General features: G+C 57.0%; 1 protein-coding gene across 5 annotated transcripts in view; it reads right to left on the bottom strand.

Annotated features, from left to right (window-relative positions):
- The window catches only part of PHC2 (polyhomeotic homolog 2), a 112,905-nt gene that overhangs the window by 33,543 nt on the left and 59,584 nt on the right, over positions 1 to 19,778 (bottom strand). For 3 of the 5 annotated variants that reach the window (XM_075906848.2, XM_075906847.2, XM_075906849.2), the window contains 5 exons: positions 15,147 to 15,305; positions 14,398 to 14,472; positions 13,294 to 13,458; positions 8,049 to 8,204; positions 7,259 to 7,562 (listed from right to left, as the gene is read on the bottom strand). In XM_075906848.2, the coding sequence (XP_075762963.2) occupies positions 7,259 to 7,562; positions 8,049 to 8,204; positions 13,294 to 13,458; positions 14,398 to 14,472; positions 15,147 to 15,305 (859 nt within the window). The remainder of the gene's footprint in view (positions 1 to 7,258; positions 7,563 to 8,048; positions 8,205 to 13,293; positions 13,459 to 14,397; positions 14,473 to 15,146; positions 15,306 to 19,778) is intronic. The other 2 variants (XM_075906850.2, XM_089773217.1) reach the window with 1 other exon arrangement.

Here is a 19,778-nt window from a genome sequence, read left to right as displayed (position 1 = left end):
AGAGGGGTCTGGCTGGGGAGGGGTGTCTAAGCAAGGGAGTCCATATGCTGGAGAGGTGGGGTTCAGAGGGGGATCCAGGTGCAACTGGTTGGGGCTCAGTGGAGTGGGATTCTGGGTGTAGGTAGTTCATCAGGGTGGTCTGGGGAACTGGGGATGGTGAGGAGTTGGGGGGGGGGATGAGGCTCAGCAGGAGGGCCTGAGTATAAAGGGGCAGGGAGGTTGGGGGCGGGCAGCTTTCCATTCACTGATCCCTCCCTCTGCAGCTGAGGAGCGATGGATGCAGGGAGCAGGGGAGGGAGGAGAGATGCACAGTTTCCTGTAGCCTGCGGAGAAGTCCAGGGGCGGGTTTGACCTAGTCCCAGATGCTGTGCAGGGGATGAGAAACCTCCCTCCCCAGACTAGCAGCTAAGCCCAGTGCAGGTCAGGAGCCACCAGCTGGGTCTACCCCAGCCCTGCCCCACAGCAATTTATCTCTTTGCCAGCTGTCCCAGGCACCCAAAACCTACTGCTGGGGAGGGCCGCACAGCTGCTCTTGTGGCTTCCTTTGCTTCACCCTCAGAAAGTCATTTTGCTGTGGGGAAGCAAAGAAATGTGCAGAGGACAGGAATTCTGCATGCGTGCAGCAGGGCAGAATTCCCCCAGGAATAACAATTCTACCATTTCCATCTAGTAATGGACCTACACCATTGTTAGAATTCCTTTTAATCTGACATTTTAAAAATCTCATTCACGTCCTTAACTCTGCTGGCTATTTACTTCTCTTTATGCCCTTATTTTTCTTTATCAATAGTCTACAATTTCTCCTAATTTATATTCATCACTACCAATTTCCCCTTTTTATATGCTGTTTTTGACCTTTTGTACTTCCCCTCTATGGCAGGTTGTTTTTCTAACCAATGAGAACTTCTCTCTCAGTTGTGGCTTTTGGGGCACCTAGTAAAATATTTTTAAACATCCCCAATTATCAGTCACATTTAAATTATTTCCCTTAGCTGACTGGGCTTGTCTTTATTTTCAGGGCGGGTTTACACGGATTATTTGTATTGCCATAGCTCCTGGGGGCCCCAGTCATGGGCCAGAAGTCCACTGGCACTTTTAAATTGGCTCTTTTAGAGCATCAATAACATGTGGTTTTTTACTTTACTCTGTTTGCACATGTCAGATGTGATCAAGTGCTGACTGCTAGCACATAAACAACTCCTCGTTTTTGTGACCAATTCCTTTATACCTGCCAAGACGAGGTCTCAGAGAGAACTCCCCCATGATGGAGGCAACATTTTTTGAGTTAGGAAATTGTATCTATAATATGTAGAAGATCCGAGGAGAATATTTTATCCCTGACAGCCTGAGACCTCCAAACACAGATCACTCCGGCTGCAGTACCCCACCACCCACCATTCTCCCCTCCCTGTGAGTTAGCTGAGAAACAAGCCGGTCATCGTTTTCCTGAGTGTCCGTTGGTTGTCGGCAGCAGAATCCGTTTATGGGCTTTATCTGTTAGGACACTGACCCGGAAACATTTAAGATCATTTGCATCCACGACAGTAGTGACTAAGAGAAAGGCCAGCCGGGTGTCCCCACACAGTGCCATCCTCCGCCCCTTTCACCCAGTCAATCCTTCCCCCTCTGTGCCTCAGTTTTCCTGTCTTTGTAACGTGATTTGCAGTTGTTGGGTGCAAAGAATTAATGAGTGCAGTAACAGCGTCCCTTAACGACCAACGCAGCCGGGCCGCTCCGATTGCAAGCAGCAAGGCCCATCTGTCTAGGAGACAGCATGCCATTTGCAAGCCAGCCAGATCGCTGCGGCACTGCCAAGCAACCAGGGATTTCTAGGGGCAACCTAGTGCCGTCTGTTGCTCAGGAAACCTCTCTGCCCGCTCCAGCTCGGCCCACCTGAGCACGTCTGCTGCTCTTGGCACACACACCCACGTGCCCCCCCCCTTAACGGGTCTACCTTGAGGTCAGCCCCCCCCACGCAAGCCCTGGCGGGCCCACTGCCCCCAGGCGTCTGGCTGGCCGGCCTCGCCTGGGGGAGCTGCAGCCCAGCTGTCGCCTCTGGGCATGGCCGCTGCGGAGGCCAAACCCTTCCGGTCACCAGAGCCTTGTTCTGCTCCGGCTCCTGGCCAAAGCCTGGGAAAGCCCCATCCAGGCTGGGGCCAGAGAGGCAGCCCCTGGGCTTGAGGGGGGGGGAGCTGGAGGGGCCCCAGCTCCCCCCCGGCCGTAAGAGCAAGTCGGGCGGGGGGGGGGCAGAGGGGTTCACAGGGGTCTGCCAGCTGCGCCCCTCCCCCCACCCACGGCCAGCTCCTGTCCTGCTGGGCCCTTATTTATTTATACCCCACAGCAAAGCCGCTGTCTCCATAGCAACCAGCAGCCACCCAGGCAGAGCAGTGGCCAGCAGCCAATACTGGCGGGGGGGGGGGGGGGCGGAGATCCGGGGGGGGGGGAGCAGGGCCCTCCGCGGAGAAGGGGGATGGGGCAGAGGCTGGAGTGCAAGCGTTGGGTGCCAGCCCAAGCACTAGCACGTGCGCCCCTCCCCCCCGCCCGCCGATGGTTCGGGGGGGGGGGTGACAAGGGAGCCCGACGGAGCAGGGGCTGCCAGGCTGGCACGGGGAGCTCAGGATCCAGCTCGGGGGGGGGGGGGGGGCTGAGGTGTCATTTGCATTGGGGTGGCCCCAGGAAAGGGACCTCCAACGGGGCAGCTGCTGGAGCCCTGGGAGAGTCTGGTTCAGTGGCCAGGGTGCAGGGGAGCACGGGGCCAGGAACAGACACAGCCCCGAGCGCTTGCAGGAGGAGAGCCCGGGGGGAACGGCTGCTGGGCAGTGGCAGGCAGGGGGAGCCAGCGAGCACCAGCAGCAAGGGCAGAGGCCAGGGCAGCTGGAGCCAGGAGGCAGCCCCACTGAAAAGATGCCGGCAAGGCGATGGGAGGGGAGGCACAGACAGCCCGGGCAAGAGCTTTCGAGCAGCCCACAAGATTCAGGCCTTAACTTCGCCGACGGTTCCCCTCACACCCTCCCCAGCCCGGGCAGCCCCGAAGGAACGCGCCGGCCCCAGCAGGCGAGGAAGGGACTGCAAGATTAGGGGGGTCAGCTCCCAGGCACCTCCTAGCATTCCAGTGCAGTCGAGCTGACAGAGGGCTTCCAAAGTGAGCATAGACTGCGAGTGCCCCAGCCCTCCCTTGCTTGTGCCTGACGCGCCCTCTGAGGCGACAACGCCCTGGCTCAGGCCGTGCTCCCACGGGGAGCCACAGAACTCCCTCCTCTTAGCCCAGCCTGGTCCTGCGGGCTTCAGATTCCCTCAGGGCTGAACATCCAGCCTACATCTCGCCCCGGTGCCCCCATGCTGCCACGTAGCGATCTGAGCCCTTCGGGATGGCAGCCTGCCTGTCCTGGCTGCTGGGAGATCACAGCAGGCAACCATGATTAGGAGACCAATACAGGAGGACAGACAATCCAGGAAGTTTTTGGAGAATGTTGGGACAACTTCCTGGTACAAGTGCTGAAGGAACCGACCAGGGGCCGTGCGCAGCTTGACCTGCTGCTCACAAACAGGGAGGAACCAGTAGGGGATGGAGATGTGCGTGGTAACCTGGGCAGCAGTGATCATGAGAGGGTCAAGTTCAGCATCCTGACCAAAGGAAGAAAGGAGAGCAGCAAAATACACACCCTGGACTTCAGACAAGCAGATTTTGACTCCCTCAGAGAGCTAATGGGCAGGACCCCCTGGAGATGAAGGGGAAAGGAGTCCAGGAGAGCTAGCAGTATTTTAAAGAAATCTCATTGAAGGCACAGGAACAAACATCTTGATGTGCAGTAAGAAAAGCAAATATGGCAGGTGACCAGATTGGCTTACCAGGGAAATCCCTGGGGAGCTTAAACACAAAAAGGAAGCTTATAAGAAGTGTAAACTTGGACAGATGACTAGGGAGGAGTATAAATATATTGCTCGAGAATGCAGGGGAGCAATCAAAAAGGCCAAAGCACAATTGGAATGGGACCTAGAAAGGGAAGGGAAGGATAACAAGGAAGGTTTCTACAGGCATGTTAGCAATAAGAGGGTGATCAGAGAGGGTGTGGGGCCCTTACTGGATGAGGGCGGTAACCCAGTGACAGATGATGTGGGAAAAGCTGAAGTACTCAATGCTTTTTTTGCCTCTATCTTCACAGACAAGGTCAGCTCCCAGACTACTGCACTAGGCAACGCAGTATGGGAAGGAGGTGGGCAGCCGTTGGTGGAGAAAGAACGGGGTAAGAACTATTTAGAAAAGCTGGACATACACAGATCCATGGGCCCAGATTTAATGCATCCGAGGGCACTGAGGGAGTTGGCAAATGTCATTGCAGAGTCTTTGGCCATTATTTTTGAAAACTCGTGGAGATTGGGAGAGATCCCGGATGATTGGAAAAAGGCAAATGTAGTGCCCACCTTTAAAAAAGGAAAGAAGGACGATCCAGGGAACTACAGACCAGTCAGGCTTACCTCAGTCCCCAGAAAAACCATGGATGGGATCCTTAGGAACTCCATCCTGAAGCACTTGAAAGAGGGGAAAGTGATCAGGAATAGTCAACATGGATTCACTAAGGGCGAGTCATGCCTGACCAATCTGATTAGCTTCTATGATGAGGTAACTGGCTCAGTGGACATGGAGAAGTCAGTGGATGTGATATACCTGGACTTAAGCAAAGCTTTTGATACGATCTCCTACAATATTCTAGCCAGCAAGTTAAGGATGTATGGATTGGAAAATGGACTGTAAGGTGGATAGAAAGCTGGCTAGATTGTCGGACCCAACGGATAGTGATCAACAGCTTGATGTCTGGTTGGAGGTGGGTTTCAAGCAGAGTGCCCCAAGGATCGGTTCTAGGGCCAGTTTTGTTCAACATCTTTATTAATTATCTGAAGGAGGGGATGCATTGGACCTCAGAAACTAAACTAGGGGGAGAGGTAGATACACTGGAGGGCAGGGATTGGGTCCAGAGTGATCTAGACAAATTGGAGGATTGGGCCAAAAGAAATCTGATGACATTCAACAAGGACAAGTGCAGAGTCCTGCCTTTGAGATGGAAGAATCCCAAGTACTGTTACAGGCTGGGGACTGACTGGCTAAGGAGCAGAAAAGGACCTGGGGATGACAGTGGATGAGAAGCTGGATATGAGTTAACAGGGTGCCCTGGTAGCCAAAAAGGCAAACAGCATATTGGGGTACATTAGGAGGAGCATTTACAGCAGATCTGAAGAAGTAATTATTCCCCTTTATTCAGCACTGGTGAGGCCACATCTGGAGCATTGCATCCAGTTCTGGACCCCCAATTACAGAAAGGATGTGGACGCATTGGAGAGGGTCCAGCAGAGGGCAACCAAAATGATGAGGGGGCTGGAGCACGTGACCTACAAGGAGAGGCTGAGGGATTTGGGCTTGTTTAATCTGTAGAAGAGAGGAGTGAGGGGGGATTTGAGAGCAGCCTTCAACTCCCTGAAGGGGGGTTCCAAAGAGGCTGGAGAGAGGCTGTTCTCAGTAGTGACAGGAGCAATGGGCTCAAGTCGCAGTGGGATAGATCTAGGTTGAATATTAGGAAAAACTATTTTATTAGGAGGGTGGTGAAGCACTGGAATAGGTTCCAGAGGGAGGGGGTGGAATCTCCATCCCTAGAGATGTTTAAATCACGACTTGACCAAGCCCTGGCTGGGATGATTTACTTGGGCTCGGTCCTGCTTTGGGCAGGGAGCGGGACTCGATGACTCCAGAGGTCTCCGCCCACCCCAGGATTCTAGGATGGCCTGCGCTCCACAACAACTGCTTTCCCTGTAAGGGGAATCTGAAATGCTGGTCACTAGCCCAACAGCAGGCGAGTCCTTGTGCTCTGTCCTGGCCACTGGCCTCCTGGAACATGTGACTGTGTCCTTGGCTGCAGCAGGCTCCAAAGTAAGAGCACCTGCAGCATCCTCACTGGCAGCCGGACCAGTGGTTGTGGAAACCCAAACGGCTGCTGGCATCAGGCTGCTCTAGAATTCCAAAAACGCTCCCGCCTCGGCAAGCCCAGGGAGAGGCTTCGCTGCCATTGCAAACCCAGCAGCTAATCTCGGCCCCTCTCCTACGACAAAGGGGTCCGTTCTGTCCAGACCAGAGCTGCCCTGCACCACACGTGCACAAGGACACCGGCAGAATCTCACTTCCAGCCTCACAACCTGCAGCTCCCAGCTCTCTCCTGAGACCTCCCAACTCCCGGCAGCGAGCTTCTTGGAGAGCAGGACTCTCAAACTCCCGGCCCTTGGGCCATCCCTGGCTGGAGCAGTGGCACAAACTAGCCCGAAAGTCCCGGCCGGTTGGAGGGGGGCTGTCCATTCCTGTCCCCAAGCCCCGCCCCTTCCTGCCACTGCCCCACCAAGGCACCCGCTCTCCAAAGGACGCAGCCCCGGGGATTACCGGGAGATAACAGCCGTGATCAGCTGCCCCACCCCCGGCAGCAGGAAGGAGTGTGTCCCACTTCCCCATGGCTTCTGCCACCGTGGGGAATCGGGGGGAGGGATAACTGCTGCCGCTGCCCTACACCAGGCCCTCCCAGCAATCCCCAAGGCTGCGCCCCTCAGGGACAGGGTGCCATGGGGGAGAGGGCGGGGACGAGAATGGAGAGCAACCCTCCCTGCCAAGACTCCCAGGCTGGCTTCTGCAACTGCTCCAGCCAGGGCTGGCCTGCAGGCTGGGAGCTGAGACTCCGGCGGTGGAGTCAGCCAGGAGGCCATGTGTCAACCCCGGAAACGTCCCAGGGTGTAGCCGAGCCCCAGCGGCGCCTCGAGGCTCAGAGACTGGGCCTCTCAGTGACGGCCACCCCAGCCGCACTGGCAGAAGGGGAGTACAGTGGAGAAGGCAACCAGGCTGTGACTGCACATCCACACCCCCCCACCCCCCGGCCCTTCACAGGCGCAGCCTCTAAGTCTCCGGCCACCCTCTGACTGGCCTGTCCCCGCCCAAGCGTCTTTGGGGGAGGCTCCTCCTGCACCTTGTGCTGGGCTTTCTGCCAAGCTGCTGCTGACCCGGCTCAAGCTGCTCTTCCTTCAACTCAGCTGGGTAATGCCCCTACTCCCTGGGCCTGCTCGCCCAGCCCCAGCCCTGCTCCATCTGGGGGTCCCCCGCACCCAGCTCCTGGCTCACAACAGCCCTGCCTCTCCCTTCCCCCAGGCCACTCCCTGTCACCACGACATCACCACCTAGCACAGCCCACTGATGAGATTTGCCGCTCGACCAGGATGCCAAGGACCTTACCTGGGGCAATGAGGGGGTGGGTGGTCACCGGTGTCACCGTCCGGCTCATGGGGTGCCCTCGGCAGTCCGCACTGGTGGGCATGCTGCCATCGCCCTTCTTAAGGTGCTCTGCTGCCTGCTCCGCCTGGCTGCCCTTGGTGCCTGCAGCGGGAGCCGGCCCCGCGGCCTTGCCCTGGGACGTGCTGGAGACCGGCTGGCTGCTGCTCGGAGCTGGCTTCATGGCCAGGGCAGGGAGCTGCTGGGCTTGGGAAGAAGCCATTCCTTGTGCTACTGTCTGCTGGGCTCTTAGGGCCAAATTTTGCACCTGGAGCAGAGGGGCAGAAGGGGCCCAAGTCTTCAGCATGGGGCCGACACAGCCCCCCAGACATCCCCCCCCCAGGGATGGGGCTGGGCGGGCAGGATCAGCCCCTCCACACAGCCCCAGGGGGCCAGAGCACCTGGCCACCAGGAAATGCCCCACAAGCCTCTGGAAACCCATCACCCCTGGGGACAGCTGGATTGAGAGCTGAAGGCCCCTCTAAGCCACCCAGCCCCTAACCTAAAGCCTTCCCCTGCCCCTCCCCCTCCCAGCCACCCAGCCCCTAACCTAAAGCCTTCCCCTGCCCTCTCCCCCTCCCCATGGCACCCACCCCACCCCCTCTGCTTGGAACCCGCCTTCCCCACACATGCCCCAGCCCTTGGGCCCGTGGTCTTTTGCATGGCGGCACTGACACCTCCAGCGCCTGGGGGGGGAGGCACCCCAAAGCTCCCAGCCAGGGGCAGTGGGGGGAGGGCGAGGGAGGTCTCTCACCTGAGCAGTGGTGGTGGATGGCTGGGAGGTGGGGGCTGCGCCGCCCTCGGGCTGCACCGCGGTGACTGTGGCCGTAGGCGTGAAGATGAGCTGGGGGGATAAAGGAACAGCACGGCCTAGGCTCCTAGCTACTTGCACAAGGTTACTTTGCTGGGCCTGGAAATCACATGAAATGTGTTGCCTTTTACGTCACCTGTTCCTGGCTCAGGCCGAGAAAGCAAAACCAGCAGCCCCGGGTCCCCCAGGGCTGGGCCGGCCAGAGGACAGGGCACAGGGACAGCTGGGAGAGGGGGGCGCTGCAGGGATGGAAGAGCCGGGGCAGAGAGCATGACTGGCTGGAACGTGTACCGGGGAGGGAGTATGACCGAGAATATGGGTCTCTCTCAGGGGGTATGTCTACACTACCACCCTAGTTCGAACTAAGGTGGCTAACGTAGGCATTCCAAGTTGCAAATGAAGCCCGGGATTTAAATATCCTGGGCTTCATTTGCATCTTGCCGGGCGCCACCATTTTAAATCCCCGTTAGTGCGGACTCCGTGCACGCGGCTACACGTGGCATGGAGCAGGTAGTTCGAATTAGGATCTCTAATGGCGAGCCTAATTCAAACTACCGCACTAAGGGGGATTTAAAAATGGCGGCGCCCGGCAAGATGCAAATGAAGCCCGGGATATTTAAATGCCGGGCTTCATTTGCAACTTGGAATGCCTACATTAGCCACCCTTGTTCGAACTAGGGTGGCAGTGTAGACATACCCAGGGTGTGTCTAGACTACATGGCTCCATCGACGGAGTCATGGAAACTAGCTTACCCGGCATAGGCAAAGAAGTGGGGATTTAAATAATCCTCGCTTCATTAAAATAAACATGGCTGCCACACTGTGCCGACGATCAGCTGATCCGGCACAGCGCAGTAGTCTCGACGCAGATTGGTCGGCTAGGGAAGCCTTTGCCGACTGATCCCTTATGTCTCGTGAAACTAGTTTACTTGGCTCCGTCGACGGAGCCATGTCGTCTAGACACACCCTCAGACTCCACGACTTTCTGGGACTACTGGGGTGGGGCTGGAGCAGCTGCGAGCAGCCAGTCCCGGGGAACTGCCAGGGCAGGACAGTGGCTGGGTGCCTGCCAGGGAGCTGCTGGGGTGAACCAGGCCCTGAGCAGGAGCAGCGGTGAGGCCAGAGCAGTGCACGGCCCCGACAGCAGCGTTCCCTGGGGAGCTGGCGCTTGTGCAGCCATGCAGGAGAGAGCCCAGTGCTGCCCAGTTGATTAGCAGAGCGCCCACAGTAGCTCTGGTTCTCCCCTGGTGGTGCACATTTGCACGTGCCTCTATGCACGTAAAATTATTCCGCATCTGGATGGAAACGATTAGGAACTATGGCCCGGCAGTGCTGTGTTTGCCCCCTCTCCACCAGGGGAGCCTTTTACTTGGTACTACAAGACAAGGACGGGTCACAGGCTTCCATGAACATCTATTACCCACAACCTGTCCCTGACTTTTACTACAAATCCCCAGGAGAGACTCTTACCTGAACTGTGAGTGTGTGAGGGACTGGGATTGGGGCGTGAGCGTGTCTGTATGGGGGGAGATGACACTGTGCACGTGAGAGACACGAGAACGGCAAAGGCCCGTTGAGATCAGTGTCCCATCTCCGACAGTGGCCATGCCAGGTGCCTCGGAACAGGCAGCCACCAAGTGACCCAGCCCCCTGTCCAGTCCCAGCTAGGGATGTCCACAGTCTGTTACAGTCTGTGTGAGCTTCGTACGGCAAAAGCCCACAGCCAAGCCTCTTGGGAGAAGGGCTGCCAGCCCCCGGGGAGCCAGTGTGTGACCTGCAGTGGGGGGGGGCGGGCCAGGCCCACCACAGACAGGGATGGCTCCAGCCAGCCGGAGGAGTCCCCTGCCTGGGGTGTGTGAGGAGCTGCTGCAGCCACTGCGGTTACCTGGAACCAGTGAGCGTCACCCATTTACGGTGATGCCTGCCAGTTACCCCTTCATATCCCTAGTCCCAGCTTTGGCGCTTCAGCTTGACTCTTGTGTGTGAGAGAGATGGGGCAGTGTCTTTGTGACTAGGGCATGTAAGACCGTGTGTGTGTGAGAGAGAAACAAAGAGCTCTCAGCTGTGTGTGTGTGTGTGTGTGTGTGTGCGCGCGTCTGAGAGAGAGAGAAAGAGAGAGAGAAAAACAGCTCTCAGCTCTGTGTGCATGTGTGTGTGTGTGTGTGTGTGCGCGCGTGTCTGAGAGAGAGAAAGAGAGAGAGAGAAAAACAGCTCTCAGCTCTGTGTGTGCGTGTGTGTGTGTGACAGAGAGAAACAAACAGCTCTCAGCTCCGTGTGTGAGAGTGAGTGAGACAGCTCTCAGCTCTCTGTGTGAGTTAGAGATCAATTGTGCGTGTCTGTGAGAATCACACAGCTCAGCTCTCTCTGAGAGAGATCAGTTGTGCGTGTGTGCATGCACACACACATGCACTGCTGACTCTGGGTCTTTGTGCCCCCATGTGAGCGTGCGACATCAGCTGGGTGTGCGCATGCACACAGGTGACACTATGTGGAGGTGTGCCCTGACGGAGTGGCTGCGCAGGGGACACTGGAGGCGGGGGAGGAGGACTGAGGGAACTGGCCACGGGAAATATTTGTTCTTGGTGGCCGGCTGGCTGTGGGAGGTGGCACTGAACCAGTGTCAGCCAATCGCAACAGCTGCTGCCATCAATAACCAATCAGAAGTGCCCACCAGGCTCACAGTGAGCCCGCAGTCTGCCATCGACCCCCTGCAGCCTGGAGGGTGCCACTGGGCCTGGGGCTTTGAGCAGCTGCACCCCACCCGGCTTGGAATCCAGCTCCTTTCTGTGCCCCCTCTCGGGGCAGCGGTGGGAGCTGTGTGAGCACTGCACCTGCAGGGGGCGCTCTACCTTGCTGGGTGACGGGCAGCCCTGGGGCCCAGCCCTCACCGAGCCCCGTGCGATCCTACGCCCAAGCCGAGTGGGTGGGAACTGAGGGACCTGGCCCCCTCAGGGTCCCCAATGGGCTGGCACACTGCTGCCAGGATTCGAACCAGAGCTGCCCAGGAAGCCAGGGCTGAGACCTGTCCCGTTTCCCAGCCCCCTCCCTGGGGCCTGCCGGGGGTGGGGAGCCAAGCGCTCAGTGCCCTCCAGCACAGGAGCTGCAGGAGTAGCTCCACGACCTAGCAGCAGTAGTAGGCTCTTCTCCTGAGTGGCTCAGCCATTGCGGGATGACTGGGGTCCCTGCCCCAAGGCCAGCAGGCCCCGAGGAATGGTCCAGTGTTCCCCCAGCTACAGTCCAGGCTCTGTCTCCAGGCTTCCCACAGGCCCCAGCAGAAAGTGCAGAGGCCAGAAAGCAAAGCTCCTGTCCCAGGTATCAGTGGCACCACACGCAGCTAGCCCGGCAGGCACCCAGGTGCCCCCATGCCTACCCGAGTGAGCACAGCCTGGGCAACAGCAGCTCCTGCTGGAGTATCAGAGAGGACGTGGGGGGCACTGGAACCAGCACCGGGGCCCCTCCCCCTCTGCATTCGGTCCCTACTCACATCCAGCTGGAGCCCAGAGGGGAGGAACCAGTCTGGGGAACAAACACTACATGAGAAGCAGGGGGCACAAGAATGCTGGGCCACCCTGGGCCAGGCCTGGGGCCACACAGCCAAACCCAGGGGGGCCAGGGCTCCCCAAGGATGGCTGCTAAGCGACTCCTGGGCCTAGGGCAGCTGCTGGAGGAGCGAGGGCCATGAGGGAGGGAGCAAGGGTCAGGACAGTGGCTGAGAGGGGAAACCAAGGAACAGGAGGGAGCAGTGACGCCAGCTCAATGGGATCTGTGCAGAAGCCAGGCCGGAAACCAGCACCACTGGCTGCTTCAGCCTGACGGGAAACCAGCTGATAGGGGGACTGGGCTAGCAGGGGGCCATGTGTCAGGATTGAAGGGGTGTCAGCAGAGCTGGGGGAGCCCAGGGCAGGGCTAGCAGGGGGCTGAGTGTCGGGAGTGAGGGGTGTCGGCTCAGCTGAGGGGAGCCCCGTCTTAGGCCTTCCCCTAGCAGAGTTTTAGCTGCATTCATTTCATTCCCGTTAGCACCAGTCCCGCCAGGGTGTAGCTACGAACCTCCAGTGGCTTTTTCTTCAGCCCCCCACTCCTGAGCCTCAAGGCACAGGCCACAGCCCCACAGACGTGGGCAGGTGTCCTGCCAGCCAGACTCGGCCCCATGAGTGTAGGTGGGGGAGGCTGAGACCGCCGTGGGGCTGGCCCATTTTCCCAGCATGCATCCAGCCCCTGGCCAGGAGCAAGTTCCTGCTGCAGCCACATGGCACCAAAAGGGGCTAAGGAAACCCAAAGGGGTTGCAGGCGGCCTAGACCCAGCTCTGGGTGGGAGGGTAAGCAGCACAGTGCTCAGTCAGCCTGGCCTGCCTGATGTGCCTACGGGGACGGGACGGGTCTAAACTACGTTCTATTTTCGAAAGAGGATATGCAAGCTTGCAGGAAAAAACGGAGTGAACCTCATTTTTTAAGGAAGAGCGGTTTTTCTTAAAAAAGGTTTTTCCCCCCCAAAAAACGCGTCCAGACTACTTTCACTTTCAAAAGAGCCGCTTTCGAAAGTGAGATCGGAAAACAATAAGCAAATTCCCGCGGAATTTGCATATCCTCTTTCGAAAATAGATCAGAGGCTAGACGCAGCCTACCACATGGTGAGCTAGGACCAGAGAGGGGGCTCTTGTGAGGTCGCTGCTGCCCTCTGGTGGCGAGAGCCGGTAGTGCGTGCAGGTGTGAGTGTACCCGTGTCTCACTGCTGCCCTCTGGTGGCGAGAGCCAGTAGTGCGTGCAGGTGTGAGTGTACCCGTGTCTCACTGCTGCCCTCTGGTGGCGAGAGCCAGTAGTGTGTGCAGGTGTGAGTGTACCCGTGTCTCACTGCTGCCCTCTGGTGGCGAGAGCCGGTAGTGCGTGCAGGTGTGAGTGTACCCTTGTCTCACTGCTGCCCTCTGGTGGCGAGAGCCAGTAGTGTGTGCAGGTGAGTGTACCCGTGTCTCACTGCTGCCCTCTGGTGGTGAGAGCCGGTAGTGTGTGCAGGTGTGAGAGTGCCCGTGTCTCATTGCTGCCCTCTGGTGGCGAGAGCCGGTAGTGCGTGCAGGTGTGACTACCTGTGCCTGCTGCTCTTTGCTGGTAGCAGTCAGGGGTGTCTCTAGAAAAGCAGTGTGGGAGGGCGGGCAGGTGGTGCCCATGTGTGGCACATTCCGTGCCTGCCGCTTACCATCTGGGCCCGGAGGTACATCTGGGCCTGGCTGGCCGTCAGGGCGGGGGAGGTGGCATTCCCCAGGAGCACAGCCTGCTGGGCGATGCCCGAGGCGGCGGCAGAGTTCACGCTCTGAGCTCGGTTGATCAGCTGGGCAGCGGCAGGGGAGGTGGCCAGGTTTATCTGGGGAGAGAGGAGCAGCCGTGGGCTGGGGCTGTTCGGAGGCCCCTCCCCCTCCTTTGCACTGCCATGCAGGGGATCAAAGTGCCCATTGCTAGCGGGTACGGAGGCACCCCCGCCCCGCTCCACCCCCACCCCTGCTCGGCCCTCTCTTGCCCCCATTGCATCCCTCCCCCAAAGCTCCCTCCCTCAAGATGTGACCCGGGGGCTACGAGGGGCTGGCGCTGGGTGGCAGCAGGGCTTGGGCCTGACTCACTGAGGTGGGAGGAACGGCAGGAAGCAAAGCGACCCCGCAGGGTCATGCTACGTCGCCTGTCCCCTGCTGCGGCCCCGGGCCAGGCCCAGGTGATCACTCAGACTAACATCGATATGGGGGACTGGCCTGTCCATAGGATGGTTATGGGGCAGTCACCGCGGCACCCACAAAGTGCATGGCGCCGAGTCGTCCTGTGGACAGGACCCAGTGTTGGGGGCAGGGCGGGGAGCCCCATAGCCTCTGGCCAGGGAGAGAGGGTGGGGGTAGCCGCAGTCAGGCTCCCTGGGTCAGGAGAAGGCCAGCCCAGCAGAACGGGGGCGGAAATGGGGCTCTGTGGACACTGGGGCTCTCAAGTAAGCTCTTCCTCCCCAGCTCCTCCCCCAATGACCCCTCTGCCAGAGGGTTTGGGCCCATGCGCCCCCTTCCCCCTGCAATTCCCAGGCCAGGCCACAGGGGCTGCTGAGCCCTCCCCTGCCCCATCCTGGGGGGTGCCCACCAGTGGCTGCACTTGGAGCTCTAGGGTCCCTGCAGCTGCAGGGGCCAGAGGCAAGGCCCAGCGGCTGGGGGTGCTTTACACCTGGGCTGCGTCTGCTCCAGGCAGCTCCTGGCATCACTGCCAAGGCAGAGCTGGTGCAGCCGGGGGCAGCTAGGCAGAGCGAGGGGCACTGCCCAGCGGTGGGACTTACCGTGGGCTGCTGGGATGGCGTCTGCGGGGGGGCATTGCCAGAGGAGCCGCCCTGCCTATTAGCAGCCAGACTCGCCTGGAAGAGAGAGCACAAGGCAGGTCACCCCATCCCAGAGCGCCCAGGCCGGGGGGCCCTGCACCGTGATCACAGGCCCCAAGCTTGTCCCCAGAGAGGTTTGCTCTCAGGTTTCCCTGCAGCCCTCCCTCCCACTGAAAGGCGCCCAGATACAAAGCCCTGTGGCCAAGCAGAGCTTCGGGCCAGGACCCCACTGGGCAGGAGCCGTGAAGGCTGGCGCCTCCCCCAGGTGTCTCCAGGGGCTCGGTGGCTCCCGTTCACCCGGCTGCACTGGGGAACCAACGAAGCCAGCGATCAAAATGCTCCCTGCCTAGTGCCAGTCCTGCTCCCCTCCCCTCCCTCCAGCTGCCTCTCGCCAACCCCCTGAAGGGCACAGCTGAGCAACCCAGTCCTGCAGTGCCCACCTGTGGGACAGCCCTCTGGAACCATGGGTGGCACCTAGATGCTGTGGTGATGGGCCCGCGAGGACAGCCTGACGACCGGGAACAGGACAGGCAGACACAGCCCGTAAAGGGGAGATCGAACCCTCGTTCTGGGCCCGTCACCACAGCCCAACGAGCAGGCTCCTGATTCTGGGCCCTGAGCCCAGGCCGGGGCAGTGACAGGAGCGGGAGAGGAGAGCAGACAGCGAGTGCAGCCTCGGGCATCCTCCCTGCAGGGCCCCCCCCCCGTACCTGTTGCACGGCCGCCAGGCTCTGGAGCTGGGCGCTGCTTAGGTGCTGCTGCTGCAGGGCGGCCGTCTGCAGCATGAGGTGCTGCTGCTGCGCCGCGTACATCTGCTGCAGGTACTGCGCGGCCGTGCTGGGCTGCCGGTGCAAGGCCTGCTGGATCACCTGGCACGAGGGGCAGAGACGTGAGTCCCTCTGCAGTCGCAGCCCTGCCCAGCCCAGGCCTGCACCTCCCTGCCAGAGCAGGAGAGACCCTGCCCCCGCCTCGGCAGCCACTCCCAGCAGCCCTGGCTTTGCTCAGGCAGGTCAGAGAGGCCACGACCCGCTCATCTCCGGCGGAGCTTTCCAAGCTGGTTGGGGGCTGCTATGCCGAGGGCTCCCCCATCCATCACGCCCCCTGGCCCGCCCCCCAGCCATCAATCACCCCACTCAAAGCAGGCTGACAGCTCTCCTCTGGCCAGCCTCTCTGGCATCTGTCCCAGGCCTGGCAGCCAGCCGGGGCAATGCAGAGAACATGCGGGGAAGGAGGGGGCTTTGGCCAAGTGCTTTCAGCCAGGGGAGTCCCCTCACAGGAAGCATCTGGGAGTAGAGAGGCCAATGGCCGGCCCCAGAGAGCTTACATCAGAGGTGGGCACACTTTTTGGCTTGAGAGCCATATCTTGGTATGGAAGTTGTACGGAGGGGCTTACGAATGAATCATAGAACCATAGCGCTGGAAGGGACCTCGAGAGGTCATCAAGTCCAGTCCCCTGCCCTCATGGCAGGACCAAGCACCGTCTAGACCATCCCTGGCAGGTGTGTATCCATCCTGCTTTTAAATATCTCCAGTGATAAGGATTCCACAACCTCCCTGGGCAATTTATTCCAGTGTTTAACCACCCTGACTGGTAGGAAGTTTTTCCTAATGTTCAACATAAACCTCCCAGGCCACAGTTTAAGCCCATTGCTGCTTGTCCTGTCCTCAGAGACCAAGGAGAACAATTTTCCCCTCTCCTCCCTGTGACACCCTTTTCGATACTTGAAAACTACTATCATGTCCCGCTCTCAGTCTTCTCTTTTCTAAACTAAACAAACCCAATTCCTTCAGCCTTCCCTCATAGCTCCTGCTCTCTAGACCTTTCATCATTCCCGTTGCTCTTCGCTGGACCTTCTCCAATTTCTCCACATCTTGAAATGTGGTGCCCAGAACTGGACACAATACTCCAATTGAAGACTAATCAGCGCAGAGGAGGGCAGAATGACTTCTCGTGTCTTGCTCACAACTCCTCTGTAAATGCAGCCCAGAATCATGGTGGCTTTTTTTGCAATAGTGTCGCACTGTTGACTCATATTTAGCTTGTGGTCGACTCTAACCTCTAGACCCCTTTCAGCAGTGCTCCTTCCCAGACCGTCGCTTCCCGTTCTGTATGTGTGGGATTGATTGTTCCTTCCTAAGTGGAGCACTTTGCATTTGTCCTTATTAAACTTCATCCTGTTTACCTCTGACATTTCCTTAGTTTGTCCAGTTCATTTTGAATTATGTCCCTATCCTCCAAAGCAGGTGCAACCCCTCTCAGCTTGGGATCATCTGCAGACTTAATAAGCATCTTCTCTATGCCATTATCTAAATCAGTATTTCTCAATCTTTTTTTATTAAGTACCCCTTTAAAAAAATATAAGTACCTGCAGTACCTACCATTTTCAGAAACACAATTTTTTCATTGCAACACCTTTGTTTAACTGAATCATAGACACGTGGACAATGAAATTTTTGGGTGTAAAAAGGACAAAAATCAACCGCTGTAAAACTTGAAACAAAAATTCAGTTCTCCAAATGTCAGTTGTGTTGCTGTAACCCCAGATCTCTCTCAGGTATCCCTACGGGGACTCGTACCACTGGCTGAGGAACACTGATATAAATCATTGATGAAGATATTGAACAGAACCGGCCCCAGAACAGACCCCTGAGGAGCCCCGCTTGTTATGCCTTTCCAGCATGACTGTGAACCGTTAATAACTCTCTGAGTACGGTTATCCAGTCCATTATGCACACACCTTATTGAAGCCCCATCTAAGTTGTATTCCCCTGGTTTATTGATAAGAAGGTCATGTGAGACCGTATCAAATGCTTTACTAAAGTCTAGGTATACCACGTCCACTGCTTCTCCCTTATCCACAAGACTTGGTATCCTATCAATAAAGCTGTCTGATTGGTTTGACATGATTTGTCCTTTACAAGTCCATGCTGCCTATCACCTTATTATCTGCCAGATGTTTGCAGGCGACTTCCTTAATTACTTGCTCCATTATCTTCCCTGGCACAGAAGTTAAACTGACTGGTCTGTAGTTTCCTGGTTCGTTCTTATTTCCCTTTTTAGAGATGGGCGCTAGATTTGCCCTTTTCCAGTCTTCCGGAATCTCTCCCGACTTCCATGATATTTCAAAGAACATAAGACTGGGTCAGACCAAATGTCCATCTAGCCCAGTATCCTGTCTGCCCACAGTGGCCAATGCCAGGTGCCCCAGAGGGAGGGAACAGAACAGGGAATCCTCAAGTAATCCCCCCCCCCATCACCTATTCCCAGCCTTTGACAGAGGCTAGGGACACCGTTCTGACTCATCCTGGCTAACAGCCATTGATGGACTTACCCTCCATGAATCTATCTAGCTCTTTTTTGAACCCTGTTAAAATCCTAATCTTCACCACATCCTCTGGCAAGGAGTTCCACAAGTTGACTGTGCACTGAGTGAAGAAAAACTTCCTTTGGTTTGTTTTAAATCTGCTGCCTGTTCATTTCATTTGGTGACCCCTAGTTCTCATTTACTTGTTCCCATAACAGAACTTTTCTTTAGTCACTTTCTCCCCACCAGTCGTGATTTTATAGATTTCTATCATATCCCCCTTTAGTCTCCTCTTCTAAGCTGAAAGTCCCAGTCTTTTTAATCTCGCTTCATAGGGGAGCCGGTCCAAACCCCTCATCATTTTTGTTGCCCTTTTCTGAACCTTTTCCAACACCAAGAGATCTTTGTTTGAGGTGAGGTGACCACATCTGTTTGCAGCATTCCAGATGTGGGCGTACCATGGTTTTATAGAGAGGCAATACGATATTCTCTGTCTTATTCTCTATCTCTTTTGTAATGATTCCTGACATTCTATTTGCTTTTTGGATGGCCGCTGCACACTGAGTGGATGTTTTCAGAGAACTCTGCACAATGACTCCAAGATCTCTCTCTTGAGTTGTAGCTAAATTAGTCCCCATCATATTGTATGTATAGTTGGGATTATTTTTTCCAATGTGCATTACTTTACATATATCAGCAGGGCTCAACAAACAATACAATCTACTCACCACGGGCGAGTAGATTTCAGCCATGCGCCCTGTTCATTTGCAGCGCGTGCATGTGCAATGCGGCTCTTGTGCATGCACAGTACGGGACTGGCGAGCAGTTTTCACCGCCGTTCATCAAGCCCTGTTTATCAGCATTCAATTCATTTGCCATTTCGTTGCCCAGTCATTTGGTTTGGTGAGATCTTTTTGAAGCTCTTCACAGTCTGCTTTGGTCTTAACTATCTTGAGTAGTTTAGTATTATCTGAAAATTTGGCCACCTCACTGTTTACCCCTTTCTCTAGATCCGTGGTCACCAACCAGTAGATCGCGATCTACCGGTAGATCTCAGGGGCTCTAAGAGTAGCTCTTGAGCCCTCTCTGAACTGCACACCTGCACAGTGCATTTACATTAGATTTCCTCATTTGAGGAGCAGCTACTCACCGAGCAACAACACAGGTGAGTAGCTGCAAGGAATGGTGGGAGCTGGGAGGCCGGGAGGGCTGAAACACCCCAGCCAGCTGACTGTGGCTTTCAGCTGAAAGTGGCTGCCCCGCGCTCCAGCTGATTGGCAGCTTCTCCTCTGCGCCTGCCCACGTGGAGCTTGGTGCACCCTGGCTGAGCACCATGGCCAGCTGGCTGGGCAGCCACTTCTCTTCACTCCCACCAGGTTGCCCTGCGCTCAGCCCAGGGAGGCTGCTTCTAGCGCCAGCTGTGCTAGAGCAAGATTCCCGGTCTGAGCGCAGGGCAGCCGGGCGGGAGCGAAGAGAAGTGGCTTCCCGGACAGCTGCCCATGGCGCTCAGCCAGGGTGCACCAAGCTCCACGAGGGCAGGCGCAGAGGGGAAGCCGCCTGATCAGCTGGAGTGCGGTTCAGCCTCCTCCCGGCTGAAGGCCACAGCCAGCTGGCGAGGCAGCTTCTCCTCTGCACCAGCCCACGTGGAGCATGGTGTGCACCCTGGCTGAGCACCACTTCCAAATGTTGGAAAAACCTTTTTAAAAAAGCAGCAGTATAAGGATTGGGGATAGCAAGTGATGGAGAGGAGAATAGAGAGGGCGGGGCTTCAAGGAAGGGGCGGGGTGATAGATCTTGGCTTGGTCTGTCATTTAAAAAGCGATCTTGGGTGTAATAAGGTTGGACACCACAGCTCTAGATCATTTATAAATACATTGAATAGGATTGATCCCGGGACAGACTCTTGGGGGTAGGAATGTTAAAATTAGATGAATGAACTAATCGAATAGTTGATGGAAATCCCATCGACTGTGCAATTAGTTGATAATGGTGCGCCCTCTTTGAAGTGTAGCAAGAGCCCGCCTGGATGTTGCAACA

The sequence above is a fragment of the Pelodiscus sinensis genome, chromosome 24 (assembly GCF_052426305.1).
Source record: "Pelodiscus sinensis isolate ZL-2025 chromosome 24, ASM5242630v1, whole genome shotgun sequence".
NCBI classification, from domain to species: domain Eukaryota; kingdom Metazoa; phylum Chordata; order Testudines; family Trionychidae; genus Pelodiscus; species Pelodiscus sinensis.
The sequence above is the reverse complement of the archived record's forward strand: the minus strand, read 5'-3'. Positions and strand labels throughout refer to the sequence as shown.